The 24,572-nt window shown below is 43.2% G+C and overlaps 1 protein-coding gene across 3 annotated transcripts; it reads right to left on the minus strand.

The window, feature by feature from the left end:
* Positions 1-29: 29 nt before the first annotated feature.
* SSR1 (signal sequence receptor subunit 1) lies at positions 30-23,810 on the minus strand. 3 transcript variants are annotated; one of them, XM_054192629.1, is made up of 9 exons: positions 23,599-23,810; positions 21,517-21,635; positions 19,698-19,785; positions 19,261-19,523; positions 18,529-18,605; positions 17,500-17,578; positions 16,378-16,471; positions 13,636-13,699; positions 30-919 (listed from the first exon to the last, which is right to left on the minus strand). In XM_054192629.1, exons 1-9 carry the CDS (start codon positions 23,681-23,683, stop codon positions 895-897), a joined length of 894 nt encoding a protein of 297 aa, XP_054048604.1. In that variant the 5' UTR covers positions 23,684-23,810; the 3' UTR covers positions 30-894. The 3 variants fall into 3 exon arrangements, with proteins under 3 accessions (XP_054048604.1, XP_054048605.1, XP_054048606.1); XM_054192630.1 differs by lacking the exon at positions 30-919 and having other exon boundaries at positions 7,235-13,699; positions 23,599-23,809; XM_054192631.1 differs by lacking the exons at positions 30-919; positions 13,636-13,699 and adding an exon at positions 15,590-15,824.
* Positions 23,811-24,572: the final 762 nt, after the last annotated feature.

Raw genomic sequence — 24,572 nt, forward strand, 5'->3', positions numbered from 1 at the left:
TTTATGCCACATGAACAGAGAATCACACATTTGTTTTGGTACTTTTACTCCTCTTTTTATTCAGTTGTACAGTACTTCCAAATTCAAAATAAAAAGTAAAAGTTGTTCTGTATCAAACCATCTAAGCAATAAAATGTTATATTTAAAAATTATAGGTTACAAAATGGACGTGGCTTTTCTTGTGGGTTTGTTGTAACTGGCTTTCAGGCTTCTCTGCTAGAGGACGACGTCCGAGCTGGAGCTTATCTGCGTAAATAGCATCGCCGTTTCTCTTCCTTCAGTCGGACTGAGCTTGACTCGGAGGTGAATGTAGCACTTCTTTGAAAACTCACGTTCATTTTGACCACCCTTTTCTGGTAGTCAAACCACTGACTACAGTCTCTGCCATTTTCTGGGAGTCAAGCCCCTGTGAAATGGTGCTTTTCTCTCGGTGCAGTTCCTTATCGTAGCAACCGAAGGCAGCAGGAAAGTACTTTGCTGCCCATTTTCCTGCACAGGTGTTGGGTCAGGGTTCTCTCTCCTCTGTTTTTATTAACTGTAGCGCTGTGATGACGTTCAGTGAGCATCCTTCTGGCACGCTGTGGTGATAAACACTCTTTATCAGTCCATTTCTGTATAAAGGAAGTAGGTTTCTGCCACCATAGTTTTATTTTTACATAAATGCGTACGGCTGTGAAATCTTCAGGACATGTCTGAAAGCCACGCGCACGTGTCAAAAAAAAGAAGAGAGAAATCCTTTGTTGTAGTTTGTTGGAGCCACCTTAGCTGCATTTTATACGCTTTCCTATAAATAAAACGCATTTCACAGGGCAGTGAACCAAAGAATCGTCTTGAGTTGCGTATCCAGTTCTGGAGGCTGGGGGATTGCAGCAAAGCTGAAGCATCCGCATCTTCCTAAGCCCTGGTGGGATGGTTCTTTCTGGTAGAGAAGTGAAGGAGATTCAGAATGAGAGAGACGCGGCCAGGGGGTGAAGTGCTGCTGCTTTCCTCCCTCTGCCCTCCTGCACCTTCGTCACAGAGGTTAAAATTCCCTACAGCGCTCTCTCTGGGGAGGACCTGGTCCCTCACCGCCAGACAGGGACAGGGTGAAAAAAAACCCAGTCCATCAACCAGCTCTGCCCCCAGCCAAGGGTCTCTGACGAAGCACCCACCTGGGTGGGACGAAGGGGTGGAAACAAGATTTCTGATGGAGGAAACCTGCAGAAAATCGCGTTCTTCCCACTCCCGCCCACTGGGCTGAGAAACCTCCCTTCCTCTTGTGAGGCGGCTGGGAAAACTCACAACCGAAGGGTGTGGGGACCTGGCATGAGGCGTAACGTCAAATGGGATGAGTTTATGTGGCTGGGAAATGATTGTGACTAATTACTTACGAAACAGATGACTTCGAAAGCACTTGGTTCTTGGCCATGGAAGGGCGCAATTTGTGTACCCAGACCTTCTCCACTTCTGCCTGACTTTGGCTGTGACCATCCCTGAGCTGGGAGTTTTCCCTGCTCTGCTCGCCTTCAACAGGGCCAGCTCCTGCAGCCGGCTGAGCTTTCCTCCTTGGTGTTTCCCTCTCCCTCCTCCTGCCTCTGCTTCTCCCCGCAGTAACTCCTGTGGTGGCCATGGCAAGAGCTGGCCCGAGACATGGGGCTGACAGAGGGATGGGGAGGTGGTGGTGTCTCCATGTGCCTCCTCCAACTTGCTGCTTCCTTGCCCTTGCCTCATTCCCTAAAGCTTTTTCTTCCACCATTTTAAAGGTGGAGCAGCAGGATAAGTCTTGACCTGGGTGGAGCTGTGTGTTGTGGTTCTATCTCACAGCAGTGCCTCCGGTGTGGAGTCCTCGCCCCAGAGCGTTAAGATTTGGGGAAGACCTACATCCTCTGCCGCCGTGGGGATGCGTTGGTGGCGAGGGGCACCAGGAAGGTGGATTTTTGGAAGTGTGGAATATGGATCTGTGGGCTGTGGACCATGGAGGGGGTAGGGTTGGGTGATAGCAGGCTTGGGTGAAAACTGGCTGTGCCAAGGGAGGATATTGAGCCTGGTTGGAGCATCTTTTGCGTATTTATTGATGCTGAAATGCAAACTGGTAAAAAGAAAGGAATAAAAGTACTTGTTTTCCAGTACCGAGCTGTCACGAAGTACCCAGCATTTGGGGGATGGGAGGGCTGTCTACCTACACTTAGATCTTCAGAAAGGGAATACAATGAGAAAATATTTGCTCTTGATACTATTAACATAGTGTTTTGCCCTGTTCTGTTGCAAAAAAAGTCTTTGTCACACCAGATTAGATTAGTCACAATTCGACTAGCAAGGAAAACAAGGGGTGAAAGTTTACTTGAAACCTTTCCTTGTTTGCAAGCCTCCGGTTTGGGGAATGACACATGGCTTTTTCTTTAGGCATTTCTGTAGAGACTGGGAGTTAAGATGGGATTGACAATGTCAGTTTTGGAAACCCTGAGGGTTGGACTGTCTGCAAAAGGGAGACGCAAGATCCCAGCACGGAGTAACTGGCACTTTCTGTATGTCAGTCTAAGAGGCACCATCTTTCATCATCCACTCTGATAATAGGAAAAGAAAAGGATGTAGAAATGCATTAATTGGATCGTTTATTTGGGACATCTCTAACTACTGGACTGTGGAAAAATGGGCCGCACTGGCATTTCCCAGGGTGCTTGAGCAGCCAACATCAGGGCGGGAAGTGAGTGAAACCTGGACAACGCACCAGTATCTTCTGGCGACATGGGTCACTTGAGCTCTCCAGCCTAGGAGCCGCGTAAAGCGCTTTTCCTCTCTACTCCCTTTCCTCAGCAGCGGCTGCGATGGCCCGCGCAGGGGAGAGGCTCGCTGCAAGCGTGCGGCAACAGCGAAACGGGCGATAAAGAAGATGCTGGGGTTTTGCTCTCCAATCTGTTTAAATAAGGGAAGCGGAAGAGCCACATTTTGCCCTGGGGGATTTTGAAAACCTCCTTCATGTCAGCGAAGAGCTGGATGCTACACACAAAAAAAAAGGTCCAAGGTTTGGGGAAGAAAGGTTGCATGTGTGGAAGGTGGGTGTCTAACTGGCTGTTATTTGACTAGCTGTCTCCACAGGCAGACTGTGCCTGTGCTGTGGCTGACAGGGGAAGATGACCGGTTGCCTGGCTGCGTGCGTACAGCAGGTCGGTGGCACCATGTCACTGTGGTCACCCCTGGATTTTGTGTTCTGGGCATGCTCTGCTTCCTGGGTTTGGCCTCCAGCCCCAGCCCAGAGCTGCTCCCCTTGCTCCATGTCCTCACGTGTGCACACAGGGAACAAGGCAAACAGATGTCCAGGAGCATGTTGTTGTCACTGTCTGGAAACAGGAGACTCCTAATACCTGCAGGTTTGCTGGCAGATCACAGGATTTCCCCAGCCCTGGGCAATTAGTGCCATGCCGGCTCTCAGGTTTATAGGAAGTGGAAATACCCCAAGATGACAGGAATCACATAGAATTGCCTAGGTTGGAAGGGACCTTTCAGATCATCTTGTCCAACCATCACCCTAACTCTGACAAAACCCACCACTAAACCATATCTCTAAGCACCACGTCTACTTGTCTTTTAAATACCTCCAGGGATGGCGACTCAACCACTTCCCTGGGCAGCCTGTATGTTATTATGCTTAATAACCCTTTCAGTGTAATTTTTTTCCTAATATCCAGTTTAAACCTCCCCTGGCACAACTTGAGGCTGTTTCCTCTTGTCCTATCACCTGCTACTTGGGAGAAGAGACCGACCCCCACCTCTCTACACCCTCCTTTCAGGTAGTTGTAGAGAGTGATAAGGCTCGATAAGGCTCTTTTTCTCCTCAGTCTCCTTTTCTCCAGGCCAAAAAACCCCAGCTCCCTCAGCCACTCCTCATAAGACTTGTTCTCCAGACCCCTCACCAGCTTCGTTGCCTTTCTCTGGACCCGCTCCAGCACCTCAATGTCTTTTTTGTGGTGAGGGGCCCAAAACTGGACACAGTACTCGAGGTGGGGCCCCACCAGTGCCGAGTACAGGGAGTTCAGCACAGCTGGGATTCCTGAGCTGGCAGCTCTGCGGAGGCTGTGTGCAGTCGGTCACAGTCTCATCCACTGGTTTTGAAGTAAGACCCTTAGCAGGAAAAGTGTTTTGTTAATGCAGCCCCCTCCAGAGCCTAAAGCGTGTCCCGCAGATGCCTTGGTGCTCGGCAAGCCTGAAGCTCTTGGCCTTTCTCAACATGGCCACACCGGCCTCTTTCCTAGTCACCTCAGCTGAGGATTGAGTTATTGGGAATGCATTTTTTAGGGGATTTAACACTTTCTCACCAGTCCTGAAAGGGCAATTTGTACCAAGCAAGCACAGGGTGTTGAGTGGGTGTCAGACACTGGTGGCGTGTGCCCTTGGTCCTATGAAAAGTTACGGACTCATTCATCCTGTGGCATGCATGTGTTTGTTTGGGACTTATTAAGAGGGCTGGGGGGGGGACACAGCCCAGAGGAGTGCTCTGGGGCAGAATTATTTGGTTTTTTAGGATCTCACCAGCTGCTGAGCATCCCTGTGTGCTGCCTGGGCTCATCAGTGGTTTCACCTGGGGCAGTGAGCCTGATTTAAAGCAAGGGAGAGGAAGGGGGTGGACAAGGAGAGTAGTGTTGTGTGCTGATGAAGCATATGTTGGTATTTTATATTAAAAAAAAAAAAAAAGTTTAGGAAAGTATTTTACCAGTCAGATTTTTTTTTTCTCAATGAAATTAACTGGATCAACACCTGGGAGAAGGACAGTGGAGAGGTGGAGGGAAGTTGGCCTGCTCAAGGACAGTGGTGAAGACACAGCCTGGGGACAGGTTACTACACAGAATGGGGTGCCCAAGAGCTACAGGAACATCTCCCCTGCTGTTGCTGGCTGTGTGTGTCACCTCAGGTAAGTGGCCTGTATCTGCATGCACGTGTCATGCTGTTAATGGGGTGCCTGACAGAGGAAAAAGCTGATTCTCTAAGGAAATGAAACCTTCAGAGTGTCCCTAGGTAAGGGGCCAAGATGTCTTCACTTCAGGAGGCATCTGAAATCACCCTGTAGAGCTGAAACTGAGTAAAGATGGAGTGGAGAAGCACTGCTGAGGCTTTCCAAAAATTCTAGTATTGCCTCCTACTTTCAGTCCCCTCTCAGCCTTAAAAAAAAAAAAAAAAACCACCAAACACCCCACGTTCAAAGGAAGTAGTTTTTTCATCTGTTAAGTAGTAGCAAGTGAGAAGATGCCTCTGGCTCGCCGACCCTCGCTGCGTAATGCAGTAGAAAACCTTGTAGCAATCCTCTGAGTAGTAGGAACTGCAAATAGCTTTCTCCTCTGCTGTGCTGGTTGTTTATTTCTCCTGCGCCAGATTCGTCTCTCGTTTGGCAGGGAAAAGGGCCGGGAGTGTTTGAGGAAAGTCTGAACGATGGGTGTTTGGAATACGCTGTTGTGAAAGCGCCTGAACCCCTCCAAGGGCCTTTCAGCAACGGGCTGTGAAGCGGTTTACGAACATCAGTTAATGGGAGGCTGTAAACAAGAGGGAAGTTTGCTGGAGAAAAAGGCTTTTCAGCGTGGAAGGCCTGATCTATTTTCATAATCGCAGAGGTTAACGTGGTAAAGGCCAGCTCTGCTGCGGGCTGACTTTCCGTCAGGAATTTTTAGCCTGTAACCGCCTGGGGAGCGTGGCCACGCTGCTCGTAAAAAGATGTGCGAGGGTTAGGACAAAATGTCTCTGTGTGTGTGTGTCTTCTCCCATATCCCGTTACCTGATTGTGCGGAGAATGACGACAGCTTAGATTTGCAACTACGGTGGTTGTTTTAAATGAGCAGCGACTGACTTCTAATGAATCTGCACCCAAAAGGAGCATTTGTACTTCATTTCAGGGTGACGGCAGTGCTAGTTGTGAGATGTGGGCTTGCTTTGACCAATAAATATTTCTCCCAAGTGTTTGCAACTCAAGCAGTAAACCTGGCTGTAAACAACAAAAATCTAACTCTTTTCATTGCTGTTTTCCTCTATTTCTATGAAGCGTAGCCCCAGCGATGCAGAGGGCTCCCAGGCCGCGGTTGGGGAGGAGGTAGCACGTGTCCTCCCATGTTCTGTATCTCACGCGCTGCCGCTGAGCGGGATACAATACTTGTACTTTTGCTCACTTTACCAGTAAATTCCTTTTTGCGGGCAGGATACTTATACTTAACACCATTCCATCCGTTGCCTTCAAGACGCTTATATGACTAAAGCTTCACAGGCTTCAGGGTTACCTACATCAGGTCCGTTACACTCCACGGCTGGAGAAAAATCAAAGTCTCCAGCTGCCTGCCCATACACAGCAATCCGTGAAAAAGTCTGCACCACAACACAGGGAGTTTCATTTTTGATCTCCCGTCTAGATCGTTATCTGCCGGTATCTTTTGGCGTTGAAACCACAGAGGCCCTCCTAGCGCAGCTACCCGAAACCCAGCATCGGCGCCGAGCTGGTGAGAGGAGTTTGCCAGGGTTGGAGCTAAGGGAAAAGAAAAGGTCTGGAGAACCGAGCAACTTCATGCACCTCATGGCAATGCGTTTTGGCACAGGATGCAAAGCCACGTGCCGCTTTTAATGCACTGGGTTATTCCTTTTTGGTGAATGCACCTCCCGTAAACAGCTTTGAAGCTTATTCTGAATCAAAATAGTCTCTTTAGCAGCTGTAAAATGAAGGAACCTGCTTAAAAATGAAGGAACTGAATTTGAACAACACTTAATAAGTGCCAGCACCCTCCTCCCAGGGTTCCTTGTGTCAGTGTTCTACTGACCTGAGCTGTGGGATGTTCTGCAGTTTGGTGGCCTGTACTTTCTATTGCTGCAGTGAATCAGTGACATCCGTTTTGGTGCAGTTCTGCAAATTTGGCAAAATAGCAATGATGGGGTGATGGCCCCTGGGGGATTGTCACTGAAGGAAAACAGGAGTAACCACAAGGAGTGCAGCACCCAACTGAAGGAGCAGTAAATGACACCCAGCAAGATGCTGCCAATAGAGGAAGAGGGAGTTCAAGGTCCCATTGAGACTGAGGAAACACCTTGCTCTCCATGAGCATGGACCAACACAACTGAGCAAAGGCAGGGATTTTCCCGGCTGGCGGACCCTGCTGGCACCTCAAATTTCATCCCCTTGTCGTTGGGGGTGGTGGTGAGAGGATGCTCAGGCGATACCACCTGTCAGACCACACTGGAAAGGAGATGGTCCCTGTCTAGTGGTTTTTAAAATACAAGCTAAATCCTGTTTGTTGTTTTTTTTTTCTTTCTGAAAGACTGCCTTTCCTGCAGTGCCCAACAGCAAGCTGCGCCCCCTAGTTTTCAGCTTGCTTACAGTAGCAACCAGTTAGGATCTGCCGGGCATTTCCAGCTGTGAGAAATACTTCCACTCTTTACGAATGAACCTCTATTACAACCAACCAAGCATTAACTAAGTCTTAATACCGTCTCGAAGAAAAACATAACACACTTCATAATCAAGCTTGTTAGCGTATTTAAACTTGCTTCTAATTATAACCCGTTATTTTGGTGACAATGTTTCTCATATTGTATGAGACAATCATCAGATGTTATTTAAATTCTGGCTTTTCCTTTCCAATGGAAACCTGCAATAGGGTATTTTAAGACTTTCCTCCTTTCTGTGTAGACGCCCGCTAAAGAAAGCAGTTTGTTTGTTGTTTCTTTCTATCTCTTTTGGGAATTCACTGGTGGACTGGCCAGCTGAGGCTGGGATTGAGCATGCTGCCAGGGTGAGGTCCTGTGCACCACTGGCTTCTCTAGTACCGTGGATCCACGTGGATCATGCAAGGAAGTACCCTTATGTGTTCTGGATGGACTGGACTCTGATTCGGCTTTCATGGAAGAAATACTCCAGCTGAAGACGGAACATGGACCTATTTGTGTCTGAACACGGTCAAGGTGCTTGTGGAGTTAAAGGGCCCAATTTAATCTAACTTCAATCAGAGAAAACCTTGCTGAGGAGCCCAGGACCAGGCCATCAGGTGACAAAGAGGCAGTGTGGATGTAGCATCACTGTTATCCCTGCCTCGGCAATGCCTCAGGCTGACCCCGTGAGTGGCTATAGCCCTAACATTTTTTTTTTTTGGAAGCAAATGCAAGACACCAAGTATTCACAGCTTTTCAGAGTTCAAGTTTCACATTTTCAATTATTTTCTTAAAGCACGGAGAGGTGCAGTGCTCAGACTTACTCCAGTGATCAAGCCATAGCAAAGAATGATTAGGAAAAGCCCGACACGGTTGCCATAGCCCACCCACTTAGGTGCTGCTCTTTGAAAAGGGCCTAAGGCTCTTGTGCTTGTCTGGCATGAGAAGCAGCTGCCACTGACCTGGGGGATCCCTCAGCTGGCAGCTGCTGGTATTGCTGGCTATAATAATTTCCATTCAGTGAACATAGTAGTGTATTTTATCTTCAGGGTGAATGCTTTAATCACACATGGTCCATCGATGCAGCTTCATCTGAATGAAAACCGTGCTGTCTGTCTAGCTCCACCCAGGCCCTGTCTGCATCTGTTTTACTAGAATACACACCTGCAAATCTCTCCTGTTCAGACACTTGTGTGGCTATGTACATTAGCTCCAAGTATTCTCTTCACTATGTGGAAGAGCCAGCTCTTAGGTTCTGGTTTCATTATGCGAATTTAAGTGGCACAGGGAAAACTCAAATAAGGCAGGACAAGCTGCGGTGTTCGTGTAAGCTGAATAGACCAAAAGCGATGAGGAAAGACAGGTTAAGTTTCACTTTTCCCTCAGCAGTTAAGGGACTGGAATGGTGTAATACTGAAATTTTAATGCATCTTGATTAATATAAATCAATTATCAAGACTACTAACATGAGGGGACAGAGAGACAGCCTACTGAAGCTAAGACTGCAGTGACTTGCTTAGAAAGAATAGAGACCACTACAAAGTCTCAAAAATCTACCTTGATCTTTTCAGGGAAGGATGAGACAGATTTCAGAGTTATTTTTACGTTCTCTGGGAGTTAAAAATGCATCTTCACACATATGCTTCTAAGTTTTCCCTTATTTATCCACAGATGTAGTTCAAATACAGAAGTCTCAGCATCCTTTATCTTTAAGCCATTTTTGGTTTGCTTTTGTTAGCGTTTTCCCCCAGCAAATCTTACCTCCTCCTGTTTAGATGCAGCACACCTGCTCCCATTGCTACTTTCAGTCTTACTGCCTGGAATATTATTGTTTGTTTGCTCAGACAATGGCATGCACTTTAAAGCTATAGGGATTTGGCATTGTTATAACCTTGTGCTTCTGCAGCCTTTAAGCATCTTAACAAGTCTTTTTCAAACTGCCTACAGTTTAACAACAGGTTATTCTTTCTGGAAATGTAGGGGACTATGGCTCAGTTTTACCAGATCAGGATTCAAGAATTTACTAAGTGTTTTCTCAGGGCCCTCCCCTATTCTTATAAAGAATTTTAATCTTAATATTAGTCCATTGTCCAAAACATCACAGAATACTTCCTTGCTATTATTCCCATTCTAAATATACTTGTAGAAAAGCAGCTTTTTAAGGATAGCATGTTTTCACTCTTTACATATTTGCTACTACAGGTTGCTTATCAAGGAAAAGTGCACCAGCAGAGCACTCGAGCTTTTTACTGCCAGACTCATGCTTTATTTAAAGAAAAAAAAAAAGCTACACAATGCTAAGAAAAAAAAAATCAAATCAAGTTTACTTTACAAAAAAAACCCAAAACAACAACCTGCAGCCATTTTCAAGAGATCTGATCTCACTTATAAATGAAAGTCAGCAGGTAAGAATAAATGTTAATTTAACATTTTGGTAGCAGTACATTATGTGAACTTAATCATCCAAAACAATCAGTCATTCTTAAACTGACTGTTGATTGTATCTACACAAACAATCATCTATAACGCTTGATTAAAAAAATCCCTGGGAAAATTCTGAGATAAATGGAAAAATGTCAGAAGAAGGTTATACAGCCCACCTATAAACACTATAAATAAAAGCAGAAACTAAAAGATCTTTCCGGCTTTGCTCTCCTCTGTACATTAATTGCAATTCCTCTGTGGATTTAAGAAAAGTCTTTCTGTAAAGCTACTAAATTCTGTTCCGTAAGGGGATTAAACTAGTATAACGTGAATCCATGTAGTTGCCATCAAGTTACATTAATGCTATGTCTTACTATCTCCACGGAGTGTATTGTGCAAGTATCAAGTAACTTCAAAACACTCCTGAAACAGCCCTTGTGTTGCTCCTATGAGGTAGGTACTGTCCTTCCTTTGACAAAGAAAGCAGAACAGACTCTGAACTGCTGCTCAGTGCATCAGGCACACTGAAAAACAGGACCACCAGCCTATGTTAGTATTTGACTTTTCCTGCTGTCTCCCTGAATTCAGAGCTTTCAACTGCAACACTTCATTTAGCGCCATGCACTCCAGGAATAAAAAGTGAATGATGCTTTTGATTATATCCATTGCAAGGTAAGGAAGATGTCCAGTGTAACTGTTTTGAAACAAGCAGAAGCACTACCATCGCTAGGCCTGCTCCATTCATCTCTACAGCCTACAACTTAATTATTTCTTACATGAGGAACAGAGATGATACTCCATCCTTTAGCCTGACAGCAGCCACTCTTCTTTCTCAGATTAAATGATACTGGGAAGAAATGAACATCTGTCACAAAGCAGACAGCATACGGAGGGCTACAACTATCAAATGCAGTTCAAGTGTAGCTATTAATGCTTTGCTACCACTGTAGACATGAACTCTGCAACGGTTTTTCTTACCTCAAGTACAGACTCATTACATGTTTATGATTTTTTTTTTGAACTAGTTAAGGAGCTGTGAGAAAGGAATTAATAGGGTCCTTCTAACGTACCTGTGACACTAAGCTATCTATGCATTTTAAAAACGGGTAGAAAATTCAAGTACCAAAATAAAAGTTGTTAACCAAAAGGACAACACAATATGTTCTCCTATTCGAAGAAATCTGGGTGTAGCAGACTGGCTTATTCACCAGAAATAATGTAAGACATGCCAAAGTTCAATTACCACTACACACTAGAATGTTATTGCTAAATTTCAACTACAGCAAACTAATAAGGAACGAGAAATTCAAAACTGTTACTTCATTTATCATGAGCAGTAGCAGACTGCTGGCCACTGTTCTTACAAACTGTTCTGGCTGAGAAAGTTACTATGAACCATGCACAGCGAACGCCAGTTGTACGATCAGAAAGACGGTCTTGGTACAACTCGACTTTCACATTGCTAGTTCCTATGCAAGCTGCTGAACTGTCTCCTCTCTTCTTTCATACTTAGAATTAAGCATTTGGATGTTAACCCCTGAGTATGGAGAAGAAAGCTGAAACCTTCAAATACTTATTTGTACAATGCTTCAGGCCTTCAGCTTCTCTTTAAATCCTGGTCAGTGTAAGATTTCTAAAGGCCAAAATTATTCCAAAACTCAATCAGTAAGGGCTAAACTATTTATCTGAACAAATGAAACTAGGATATTATAAACTAGTATCCTCTGTTCTGAGCCTCTGTCTTTTTCCCTGGAGTATCACTGTATCTAGAGTAGCTCTTATAAAACCCTCAAAAGAGTACCCTCCTATCTTGGGACGAATTAGAGCACACAGTTTAAGATTATCTATTACCAGAAGGTGGAAAAGAAGAAAAGTCTCTTGATTTCAGGTTAGAGACATAACCCCAGAGAGGGAACTTAGAAGTTCAGTACATTAGGTGCTGCAATAGCTATCGGTCTTTAGTATACAAAGCATTTAATACATGAACACTTTGAATCAATGCAAACTTGAATATAAGCCCATAAGCCTAGCACAGAACCAGCCAGGTTATATCAGTAAACACAAAGTTGTTCCCCACAATTTGAGTGGAGATACCTCCTTATGGAGGTAGCATTTAACTGTTTGCTAAGTGATCTGTATGACAGTTCAGCAACCTTAACTCCTAAAAACATTCTGCCTGGGCTAGCTATATTATCAGGAAGTTGAACAAAGCAGTTTTGGGTTTACTTGTCCTACAGGAGTCAAGAGCATCTTCACAGTTCATTGTGGCAAAGCGTATAGTAAAATAGTGCCAGTACAGGTAGTTTCAGAGCTTAGCTGCTTCAAGCATGCTATGACATGATTTGTAAGTATTGCTCAGTGTTCATTGGCTCAGAAGCTCAGTCCCTGCAGAGCAAGTGTAGATCTAAAAGAGCACTTTCACATGTGGGGATCAGGAAAGGGAGGAAAAGAAAAGAGAGGTCTCCACTCAATGCCTCTTCCTGAACTCAGCAAGCTTCCAGATAATCTTCAGGAAGAGATGCAGCTGAGATGCAAACAACTTGAGTCTTGTCCAAGCACCTGAATGTCAGCAAACTGACATGCCATATTATCTGCCCTTTTTTACTTCCTGAATGCAGTGGATGCGAATCAGTACCTCAGTACCTGGTAATCATGTGCCTGCCACAAAAGAAAATCCCTTTTTGATTGCATATAGCTTTTCTGCTTTAGTATTGAACTAACATGTAGTTAATGGATATGCATATGTTACTAGTAGGAAAGACAAGGTGATAAAGACCCCAAACCCTCAGATTAATGTACTGACCAGTTGAAAGAAGTTTGAGATTTAAAAAGTGTAAAGGGTGAATTAAATCGTTTGCCATTTAAAAGCATTATTTGAAGCCAACAATTTTTCAATTTCAAGAGTGTACAGTAAATGCAAAGTCCCTGCCCCCTGTAAAGCTTTAAGAAAAGTCCACCTTTTGATACATATGACATTCTAGTATTTGTGAGACAACCAAGAACTTACTGAAAAGTTGTTCTGACTCATACAATTTCTTGAGTAAACATTGCAGAGCTGCCACTATAAATTGGAACGCTTAAGCTGTTGGCACGACTCAATAACTAACCATTTAACAAGTTGGGTATAAAAAAAAAATTTATGTAGTAATACCAATTCAGCACACAAATTCCATGCTTCACAAGTTCTGCTGCTGTGTAAGAGCCTTCCTAACAACTATGCAGATAAGTTCAGATTTTTAGGTCACTGCATGCCCAGATCAAACCAGCAGCAAAATATCTACCACTACAAGCAGCTATACCCAATTGTGCCTTTAGAATGCAAACTATGCAGAAATCTAGATGATCAGTGCCTTGCCACTGAAGTAGGACCACACACACAAACTTCAGTGTGTGCACACTGTAGAGAATAAAGTTACTTACTGAAGAAGAAAAATGCATATAGATTCCGATACAGACATGATACAATCAAGACAGATTAAGTCACTAGACATTCAGATCAGGGGGAGGAGAAAAATCCTTCGAGGACAGCGTACAGATGACAAGCCAGCATTACAAAGAACTCTAAAGGCACATTTCAGGTAACGTGTTCTGTTAAGACCAACTGCTTACACACGCAGGCACAAATCTTAATGGCTACCTCTCCCCCCACCCCCCTCAACAATTAACAAAAGAGAGAAGTGCATTTTCAGTAATATTAACACCATTCAGTTAATCTGTTCAGTCCAAATGCTTAGCGGTATTTTCCTTATGGTGATATGGATTCTCTGCACTACTCCAATCCAAAAAACCCAAACAGGCAGGATTAGTAAAGGTTCAACTGTTGTACTAGTAAACATTTACTCATCAGAGCCCACTGATCTCTTCTGTGCCCTCTTGTAGGGCAACCTCCTTGGCGAAGCTTTATCTAGATTAAAGAAAGAAAAAAGATAGTTACAACAATTGCTATGGCTACTTCAGATTAGATGTTGCATGACCATGTATTTTTCTCCCTCCCAAACCCAAGCCAAACTGCCCTTTTAGTGCAATGCATCACCACAGAGAAGCAAGCTGAAACAACGTAAGGCTTTTTAACTATTAACATCCTAAATAGAAGGCAACAAAAAAAGAATGTTTCTATTCTGTAACATGCAACTCCAGGGTGAGGACTATTCAATTTGCTAGCTACTAAAATGCAAAAAAACCCAAAACACCAAACCCCCACCCCAAAACACCAAACCCCACACCATCTCCTGATGAAACCACACGCTCTGCTGTTGAGAAAAGTTCCATGTTCAATAATTACACTTCTAGAAAGTTAATTATTTTATCATTACTGGTTTGAGTTTACCTGCCTGAACAATATGCGATTGACCCTCTTAAAAAGACAGCTTTGTCTTGCATGAAATATTTCCACATTCATACAGATTAACAGCAAAAGATGTGTTTTGGATGTGAAAGAACCACACTTTTCCAGAAAGCATCCACATTTGACTACGGAGATGTCATATTGTAATCAGATATGCCATATGGGAAAGCCACCCAGCTTTAGCTGTATGATCACTGGATACCAGAAGCATCACCCTACTTTTAAGATCTTGACAGGCCTGTAATTGTCCTTTACAATGTTGGTCCTTACATAGGTAGAACTTCAATCCTTGTAATATCGTAGCGAAGCTATAATACTTTGTATGAAGTGCTAAAGTGATTGCTAAGTGTATCTGTTGACTTAAAAATGCACATTCTCTTAAGCAGAACCATCTCCAATAATTTAGTTTGTATGTGCAAACACGAGGAGCAGCCATCATGCCAAAGCCAATCAGTACAGTATGAAGTGTCTTTCAACAATACAATAGTCAAGAACCTCAGAGGATCTTGAAGGCCATGCATTTCAAAGGATTCCAGTATAGAGTTCTAATTAAAACTAACCTGGAGCTAAAGAAAAGCACAATTACGAGCAACTTAAAATGTGAGTTTTTCCTAGACTTCAGGTATTAAGATATGAATACCTATTTAGCTAGAGAAAGGGATGGGGGACAGCACTCAAACATTGCCAGGATCCGAACCCATTTAAAGACAGCTTGCTCTTCAGAAAAAAAAACACAAAACAAAACAACAAAACCCAAACATTTAAACATTTAGAGCTTCAGTCTTTCTTGCTAGATTGAGACTTTTCGAATTCCTATTTCTAGATTTTATGCCATCATTCTTGTGTCTCACAGAAGACAGTGTACAAGAAAGCTTACACTTTCAGAAGTAAAACACCAGTCCTTATACCTATGTGTAAGTACAGTTTAAAAGGCTGAAAGAGTAAAAAAAAAAAAAGTGTCATCAACTCCTGGCACAACTTCATATCAGAGCCTCTAGCCTTTCTACGCTGAATAAAGCACAGAATGATTATTTCATCAGAAAGGGAGTCTTTTTCAAGTCAAGGTAGTTCCTGCAAAGGGTTTCCAAAGCACTTATCTCATCTAGGATGCAGTTTGTTTTGAGTGCAGCTATCTCACCTCACACCAGCCAGTGCTACTGGTGACAGGCGTTGACCTGGGATAAGGAAGACGCAGCAAAGATAAACCTATTAAATTATTATACCCAAGGCTGAGGCTTGTTTCTCACTGAAACAAGATGTGCTGAGCCATTGGTCATGAGCAGTCCTCCACCTCCCTCATGTAACATCAGCCTGATACTACACCAAGGTAGCAGGAAAGGCAAGATACACAGCTGCATTTTAGATAAAGGGTTCTGGGAGCTGTTAGAGGAGACAACAGTACTTCAGCAATATTCTACTGAAACTATGTTACAACAGTATAGCCAGAAATAATACATATACACACGTATTTATTATATATCAAAACATAGTTTTATATATATATATAAGGTGTTTGTGTGGTTGTGTGCATCTGTTCTGGAATCTTTTACTGCTCATGCTACATCACCAATCACTGCATGCAGGAAGCTGTACTTCTATCTATGCCTAATTATCACATGGACAACACATTAAGCACTTCCACTCTTTAAGTCAACAGAGTTTGCCTCACCTCTTCTACTCTGCACTGAAGCCATGGGAAAGCAAAACAGAAGAGACAGCAAGAGAAGTTAGAAATATCCACAAATACACAAATGGTCTAAAGAAATCAGATATTTGGTTTACTGTTGACATTTCAGTCATCAGTTAGAACGTAGTCATTTTTGGACTTATGAAGGACATTAACGTGGCTTTAGTTAATACACACTTCTAATGCTTATTTAAAACTTTGGTCTATAGGCAAACTGCCAAACAGCTTACAGAAACTTTGAGATGACAGATATTTTGTCCTACTTAAACCTCCTTTGTGATCCAGGTTTTGGGAAGAGATTTTATCTGTTGAAAAAGTCTACAGAACAAATTGTAAAAGTCATTATTGTATCAAGCAGTGAAGTTTGTTCTATACAAAAATAGGCTGCTAATGTAATAGTCTAATCATTAAGCACAGTGCTTTAGACAGTTCTTTATTCCCTAGAAGAGATGTATGCTGTTCTGAGAAACTGCTATTAGCTACTTGTTCAGTTACAACTAATTGATTAAGTAATTGTTATTTTCTAGTTTGTGGAAGGTAGAGTACTTACTTATTTGATTTAAAGTTTCTTGGGGAATCCAGCTCATATCAACATCATTCTGATTTGATGTTCCCATCTCTACTTTCTGTACTGGTCTTTTCCTCTGAAAATTCAAGGGAAAAAAAAGATTTTTCTTTCCACAAAGTTTTGATAGCACAAATATTAGAAATAACTAATAATGCTGTATTTAATGAACTGCAATTATTTCACTAAGTCACAAACTTAAGGCTAGTCAATGTATGAAGCTGTCTTTGTAGCTTAGCTTTAACTATCTTTACCATTAGCGATTTATTCACCTAAGCTTAGCAATACCACTTCTAATGCCTCACAATCCTTATTCTACACAAAGATATCAAGATTTCATGCACACGCCTGGGCAAGTTCATTTTATCTGTTACAAAAAATGGCTGATGATTAATCAAACTTTGTAATGACCGGTCTCATTATACTTTCTCAGATTAGCACAATATTCTTGTATGTCACCTAGCAAAGTAGATTTCACAGCACAATAATCCTTCCATACCTTCTTCCCAAGGGAAACTACTTCAAAAGTATAGTATGCCAGACTGCACAAAAACATAACCAATGCATTGCATGCAGATGAGACTTCAGGTTTCAACAGCTTTTACTTGCCTGACCACTTATACAGACAAACCCTTAGTTGTTGTAGCATTACAAATGGAATCCAGAAGGCCCTAGTTAACATTACAGCAAAGCATTGGTAAGAACTAAGTAAAGGACTAGGCAGCTGTTTTCCCTGACGTTTGACCTAGATCAAACTAATAGATTGAAATAGAGAGCACAGGGAAAGTCTACCTGGTAAGTATCGAATCAGTAGCTGCACACATCCAGTGACAGGAAGGTACCAAAGCTTCCAATTTAACCACTTCAGTGTGGTGCCAAAGAGCAGACCAAGAGAGCATTACGTAAGCAGTCTAAGTGTCTCCAGTTACAAACACTTTTTTAAAATGTCCTGGTTTTCCCAGTAATCTCTAAGGTCTTAGTTCTAAAAGTAAGTCTTCTAAAGTTCAACCTGTACCATTGTATGCCAGAAGCAATTACTGAACTGCCTTCTTTTCATACCAGTCAGGTCTTGTATTAACAAGTACATAGAGAAAATACACTACCCACCTTCCTAGATTCTAGTAACTGATGTAGGCCAACAATGACAAGTAGACCAAGTCCAGCGAGGAACATGTACATGAAGATCCTTTAAAAAACAGTTTAAGAAACAATTAACTAAAAATCTTAAGTGTTTAAGAGTTTACAAAGTTGCATAGAAACTAAGCCTAGCTTTGGCCACATGCCCACTTCATCTTTCCTAAGAACTTTTGCAGTAGGTGGGTGGGGAAAAAAACCCAACAATGAATCTGAAATTGAAATGCTAAAAAATCTTAAGTAATTATTCTGACTTCAATTTCAGAAACTATAATCCTAAATTTAATTCTGAACAACAGAACATTTGAAAAATGCCGTATAAACTGGGAAATTATTATAAATAATTATTGAAATTTAGTAACTGCAAGAACTCTTTTGCAGTATCATGTTTCAAGACATTGGGTCACAGTTAATATTTATGTTTGTGACTGCTCTAACCACTTACAAAACCCTTAAAAAAAAAAAACTCTTATATGCTTTTCATATGCTACTGCAAAGCAAGTACTGCTAGCATACTAATTCACTGCCAACAGAGCTTTGAAAGGCCTTAACTGTGTTCCACAGTTAGAATTCTACCAATGCAAACAATCTTTTTTTTAAATCTGCGCATTTTGGTTTGTTTTGAAGAATTCTACCTGAAATACCTGTTGATACTTAGCAAAAGGTGAACATAAGTTATATCTAAAATTAATTGGGGGAGCAGGCAGAAGTTTACAGGTAAAGAATCTATTCCAAGTTGAACGTCTTAGCTCAGATTTGTAACAAAGGAAATTACGGAGTTAAACTACAGAAGAGACTTAACTGAACATCCCTGTTTTACCGTAATTACCTATTCACACGACATTAACTCAAATTGGTTCTAATAATTTGAATTCTTTTGATAGTTCCTTTATCAGAGTATCACATTCAATAAAATAAGGACATAAGAACTATTGTCACTGGCCTCATCAATAACCGGTTCTACCAGTACACCAACTAAAATTGAATCTCCAGACTCCTTACGTTTCTCCATCCAGCCCATCCTCTTTTTCAATAATTGTAACAGTTTGATTGAAGACAGCATCTTGAAACACGTTGCCCTAGAACAAAGTTTCCACATAACATTTAAAAGTCAGTTCTTGAACACACGCACACACGCACACACATATGTTTATCTTTTTCCATGTTCCTGGAAAAACTCTAGAAAGAAAGCAGTTATCTCCTGCAAGAGATTTTATTAAGTTTATAAGCAGTGCAAGTTTGACTCAATGTATAAAAGCACAAACTTTTTGGTGCAATTACAAAGAACAGTCTTGATGCTCAAGACTCATCAAGTGCTCAAAGTGAAGTTTGCAGATGGGATTCAGGCTGAGAGTCAAGTTTGTCAGCAAAGCTCAATCTGAAAAGCACAGTGAAATTTAAGTTATGCTAAGGAAACATTTAGTTTTGGCAATTTTTTTTGTTTGGTTGTTTTTTTTTTAAATGAGTACAGCCCAGTACTATATGATTCTAAGGCATTATAGCTTCCATTGCTGATATAACTTCAAGTCTAACATATACAGAACTAAAGCGTACATGAGGGGCTATTGTGAAACATGTAGACAGTTGCTTACTGTGCTTATGTATCTACTGATTCGCCTAAAAACCACAAAGAACATTCACTGTCCACAGAGGTAGTAACTTGACTAAGCAGTTCCTTCCTGACATTTCCACATCAACTAGAAAGATTAAAGTGATTTACAACATCAGGCTTACATTTATATCTCTGTAGTTGAGATTGATAACTAGTCCAAAAGGACGACCACCCATAGGCTCAGCAGGGATGAAAGAGTACTCAAACGTGGCTTGTCTCTGTGGTGGAACTACTGTATTCAGAGGGAGGGCTGTGAAGTTCTGGATATAAAACTGGTAGTCTTGCGGATACCGGAAAGAAGCATCGAGAGACTCAACAATGAAATCCTCTGTACCCTTATTGGTGAAGCCCACCAGGAATTTTACAATGTTGTTTGCTGGAAAGTCTAAAACAAAAAATATTAAACCATTAGATGCTTCATACACCACACCTAGCCTGTTTCTAAATGCACAGTCTAGAACAGATTCTAGTTTTTTAGAGCTTTGCTATTTTATGCACACATTGATATAGTTAGTCTAAGCAATGTAAAGAAGATGGTAGATTAGCACAGGACTCTTACCTTCGCCTTTCACAAATAAGATGGTTGTATCAGCACTAGGTGATGCTTTAGGTTCTCCTGACAAGTCCTCCTCTTCTTTTTCTTCTGTCTAAGACAAGAGACTTTTTTGAAAAATCGTATAGTGAACAGTGAAGCAAAGACCATGCTTGTTTCATGAGAATCTCCATGTGTCAAAGCATGCAACAATGGCAAGCATTAGTACCAATCCCTGCTGTTGCAGAATTAGCACATGGTCTGTTCTCCCTCTAGATTTGATTAGCATCATTTTCAGCATTTATCCTTCCAATTGCTACATTTGACACAGTGACTAATCTCAGCTGCATTTAGCTGTATTTAAAGGTTTCTTATCAGAAAGCAACAGTAAGGTCCCTGTTTGGGGTGGAAGGAATAGAATCTAAATGCTAAGTGTCCGCATCTAAGCTATTTCTATTTAGAAAGCAAGCGTTTCCAAAGTTACAGATAACCATAAGGCAAATGAGAGTTACTTTCATTAACAAGGGAGTATTTATAGAAGCTTCCCATTCAGTTTTAATTAATTAAATGTTATGTGTGCCTGGAGATGGTTAGACTGTTGGAACTAAGTAAATTCTTGGATTCACTTCTTCACTGTGACCTTAGTGATGACTCACTTTTTAATTTGGAAAATGCAAGTATTAAGGGCTTATTTTCCACGTGGGGATCACAGAATCACCACCTCCTCCACCAAATAAAAACAAGGCTGACCCCATTTTGAACTGTCTGAACTAACTGTTTGCAAGTTAATTAGATAATTTGATTTCACTGCTAGAACAACCACCTGAAGCAGTGGATAGTTTACTGGATCAGTTGTACAGGTACCATGATCTAGGGAAGCCATGAACCAGAACCGAGCACCTAATACAATTGTCGGGCAACAAATACAAGAAACTGCCTAAGAAGTGTAATGTTTTACACCCAAGTCTAGACTACTTATTAAAAGCAAACTACATCCAAAAGGTTATTTAAAAATATTCCGTCAATACTGAATCCCTAGCATACCTCCTACCACTTAGGAAAACTGGTTGACCATAAGCTCACCAACATCAGTAAAAATCTAACAGAATCAAAGCACAGTCTACCAAGTCTCCATTTCTACGCATGTCTTCTCCTCCATCTAATGATGTCCCAAACTTTCTAATTTTACACCAGGAATTTGAGAAAATTTTGTACCAATTCAAGTACACTAGTGTCTAGTAAGCCTAATACTCTACTGCTACAAGCAGATCACATAACAAATAAAATATTTCACTTTGTCAAGCTGAAACAAGTGACTCCGAAGAGCAATATAGCCACTGGTAAAACAGGCATACCCTGCAATAAGTGCCAGAGACCAAGAACGCAGTAAGCGAAAACAGGCTGCAAAACCAAGGTTTTCAGCATTAATACTGAGCTTAACCAAGAACTAAGCTTCTGTTTTCCCTTGAAAAACCAATACCAAAGAAGCCAGAATGAAGTAGTCCTACACCCCAAAGTCCTTATCAGTTTACTGAGACACAGCTTAAGCTGGAAAAGAACTACATGGGGTTCCTATCAGAATCTAGTTCTCTCACTTGGTGTGTTCTTTTTTGTGAACTTCAGTTTTGGTAGTCAGAAATCAGACTGTCCTCATGTGACTTTTCAGCTGGTAATTCAGGATGACAAGACAAATCCTGCTGAAACTTCAAATCAAACACAAGTTTAACTGGAGACCTTGAGACAGCTATTTGGAAACAGCAATGCTATTAAACTAAACTCTAAACTATCTAGCTTCAAGTACTTTTGGTCTACTTCATACTTATGAATAACATTTATGTACAATTACCAAGTCTGTTGGCTCATCTTCTTCAACTTCAGCTTCATCATCTTCATCTTCAACTACAGTATCTTCCACGGCTTCCTCATCTTCTGTAGCATCTTGAGCTGCAACTAATAAACCTGAACCTACCAAAGCAAAATGCAAATACAAGAAAGCCTTTTCAATGTCTAGTTAATCAATAGACAACTGACATTGTAGTACAATTTTCAAACTAATGTTTGAAGAATTTCTTAAAAATCTGTCAAAAACAGTGTTTTGAAGCCTCAGTTGCAAAACCCTCACATTCAAATGATTGTCTGTGTTGATCTTTCAGTCTTTTTCCTTCTCTAAGAACTTTCTGAACCACTCATTTATGTGCCAGTAAGTTCAAAACCAAAAAGTTTACAGCTGGATAACAAGAAGTTCAGCATTCACATAGCAATGCTTAAATTTGCAGAGGGCAACCAACTTTGCCTTAAAAGCTATTGTTTAATTTTTCAATATGTCCACGTATTAAACTATTTCAATTTTGTTTTGTCATTACAAATGTAAAAATAAAAAGACATTGCTATTGCCAGGAAATTAGTGAGTATTATTCCTTCCAAGACAAATAAGTTTATTTAGTAAATGATTAGCATGTCCTTTTCAACTGCTGGTATCAGAACACTACACTTTCACAGATAGTTAAAAATTTATTACTTTTGCACTTCTTTTCATTCAAGTTTTAAAACATAGTCCTTTTTATAATGACCTCCTCAATATCATGTACTGCTGTATCCATATGTTCAACCGAACCCTAGTCAGAAAAGAAATCTGACCTAGAGCAAGGCTCCAATACAACTGCAGTCAGATAGTTCATCGCCTCTTTGCTTTTATGGAGCTGAGTCTCATACATTCAAACACTGGGCAGGGATGATTAATACAAATAGTGGCAACAGGACAAAGTTCTGTTCCATTTGCAGTTTAGAGCACATGCAGGCTAGGCTGAGAACTTTTTTAAAAATACACGCAAAACTACATTACATTTTGGGTTTTTTTTGTTTTTTTTTTTTACAAAGCTAACATTTTCCAAAAATGAAGGAGTAAAAATGAATGGATGATTGATTTACACATGCCCGGGGGAAAAAAAAAATAATTTAATTGCTATAAGTACAAATGTTGAACAAATATTTTAAAACTTTCACGGGGAATAAGAATCCTTGAGCAGGACAAGTATATCCAAGGACTTCAGGACTGTCAGTCAGAAAAAGCAAATACAACACCCCCCCCGCCCCCAAAGTCTTTAGAAGGTAGGTACACTCAGGGACTTTCGCTCAACCACGTGCAATACTTAAAGACCAACTACGCTGATTTTACTTGAAGTTTTTAAACTTTTAAGTCCAGAAATGATTTATTTTTAATTAAAATCTTTGTATCTGGACAGGCTACGGGGTAGGGCATGGGCATCCTTCACACGGAGCTGCGCTGGCACGTTTTCCGAGACCTCTAATCTAGCGCTTTTTCGGTGGATGCCGGGGGGGCTGATGATGTGGCAATAGCGGGAACGGCGCGCTGCCCGCTGCGAGAAGGAGGGACCCACCACACGGCGTGTGCCGCGGCCCACGGCAAGAGCCGGGCGCGATGGCGGCCCGTCCCGCCTGTGCCAGACTTCGGAGCAGGGCGGCAATTTCCAGATCGTGAATCAGATAACGCTACGGCGCAAACAGAGATTAGCGCCGGGCGACCTGAAGGACACTTGCCGGGGGTGGGGGCGGTGGAACGAGAGAGGCGAGGCCCGGAGGAGCCCGCACCTCTCGGGGGCACGGCCACGGCAGCGGAACCAGGCACCGGAGCCCCGTCCCGGGACGAGGAGGGCGGCCCGGGCCCCAGCGGCGGCCCACGTGTGCAGGGCGGCCGGGAGGCCCTCAGGCGCCGGCGATGAATGAGCAGCGCCCGCCGCCGCCACCTTCCCCTCGACGGGAGGGCGGCGCTGGGCTCCCCGGGCCCGGCAGGAGCGGCTCCCCCTCCCCGGGTCGCTGAGAGGATCCCCCCGCCTGCTCCGCTCAGCCGTTACCGCGCCCCCCCCCGCCTCCCTCAGGCAGCCACGGCCTCTCACCCTCCCGCTCTCACCTGGGCCGCCACGGCCGTCCCCGAGCAGCAGGGCGGCGGGGAAGACGAGCAGGGCGAGCAGCAGCATCCGTGACAGGTACCTCATGGCGGCGGCAATAACTACCCGGCACACACACCCCCCTCCCTCCCTGCCGCTGCGGGCTGTGTCTAAATGGCGGCGGCGGCCGCCTCCATCCGGGGCCGGGGCCGCTCCCCGCCGCCCACCACCCCCCCGGCCACGCCCCCGCGCGCCGCCGCCGCGGACGTGGCTCCGCCGGGGAGGAGGCAGGGCGGTCACGTGGGTTTAGCACACGTCTCCTCTCCGCCCGTCCCCCCCCCCCGGCGCTGCGCATGCGCCGCCCCATTACGTCCCGCGCCGCCTAGCGCGCGTGCGCAGGGTTTCCCGCCCGCTCGCCGGCCGTTATGCCTGAGGTGAATTGTGGCTGGGGAACGGCCCTCGGCGCCCCGGAGGTCGCGCTGGGGCTGGGGGGCTTCCTGTCGGAGGGGTGGTGGTGCGGTCTCTCTCGGCAGCGGGGAAGAGCGTCGCGCCGCCCCGCCCGCGCGAAAGGCGGCTTCGGTCTCCTTGTGGGAAGCGGTGGCTGTGCCTGTGCCTGCGTGGAGGGGCTGTCGGTCCGTCCTGGCCACGGCGGGTGGACGGGGTGGGTGTGGGAGAAGGCAGGGCCGCTGCTCGGCCAGCATGCCGGCGGCAGTCAGCAGGGTGAGGGGCTGTGCGCTCAGCTTCGGCTGCCGTTAACGCTGGGAATGCCAGTCGTGTTCGTTCACGTTGGTGGAGAAATAAAATCCACCAGGTGAGGATCTCTTTTGTAGACTAGCATACATCTCTGGAAAGCCAGGTAAAGTGAGTTACTGAAACAGACGCTATGACAAAATCTCACAATTCTACATTGCTTCAAAATAACTGGGTTTGACTCATATATTTGATTATTTGAAAACGTTTTCCAAAGCGTGATAGGCAATGCATATGAAAAAGCTAT

The sequence above is a fragment of the Rissa tridactyla genome, chromosome 2 (genome assembly GCF_028500815.1).
Source record: "Rissa tridactyla isolate bRisTri1 chromosome 2, bRisTri1.patW.cur.20221130, whole genome shotgun sequence".
In the NCBI taxonomy this organism is placed as follows: Eukaryota; Metazoa; Chordata; class Aves; order Charadriiformes; family Laridae; genus Rissa; species Rissa tridactyla.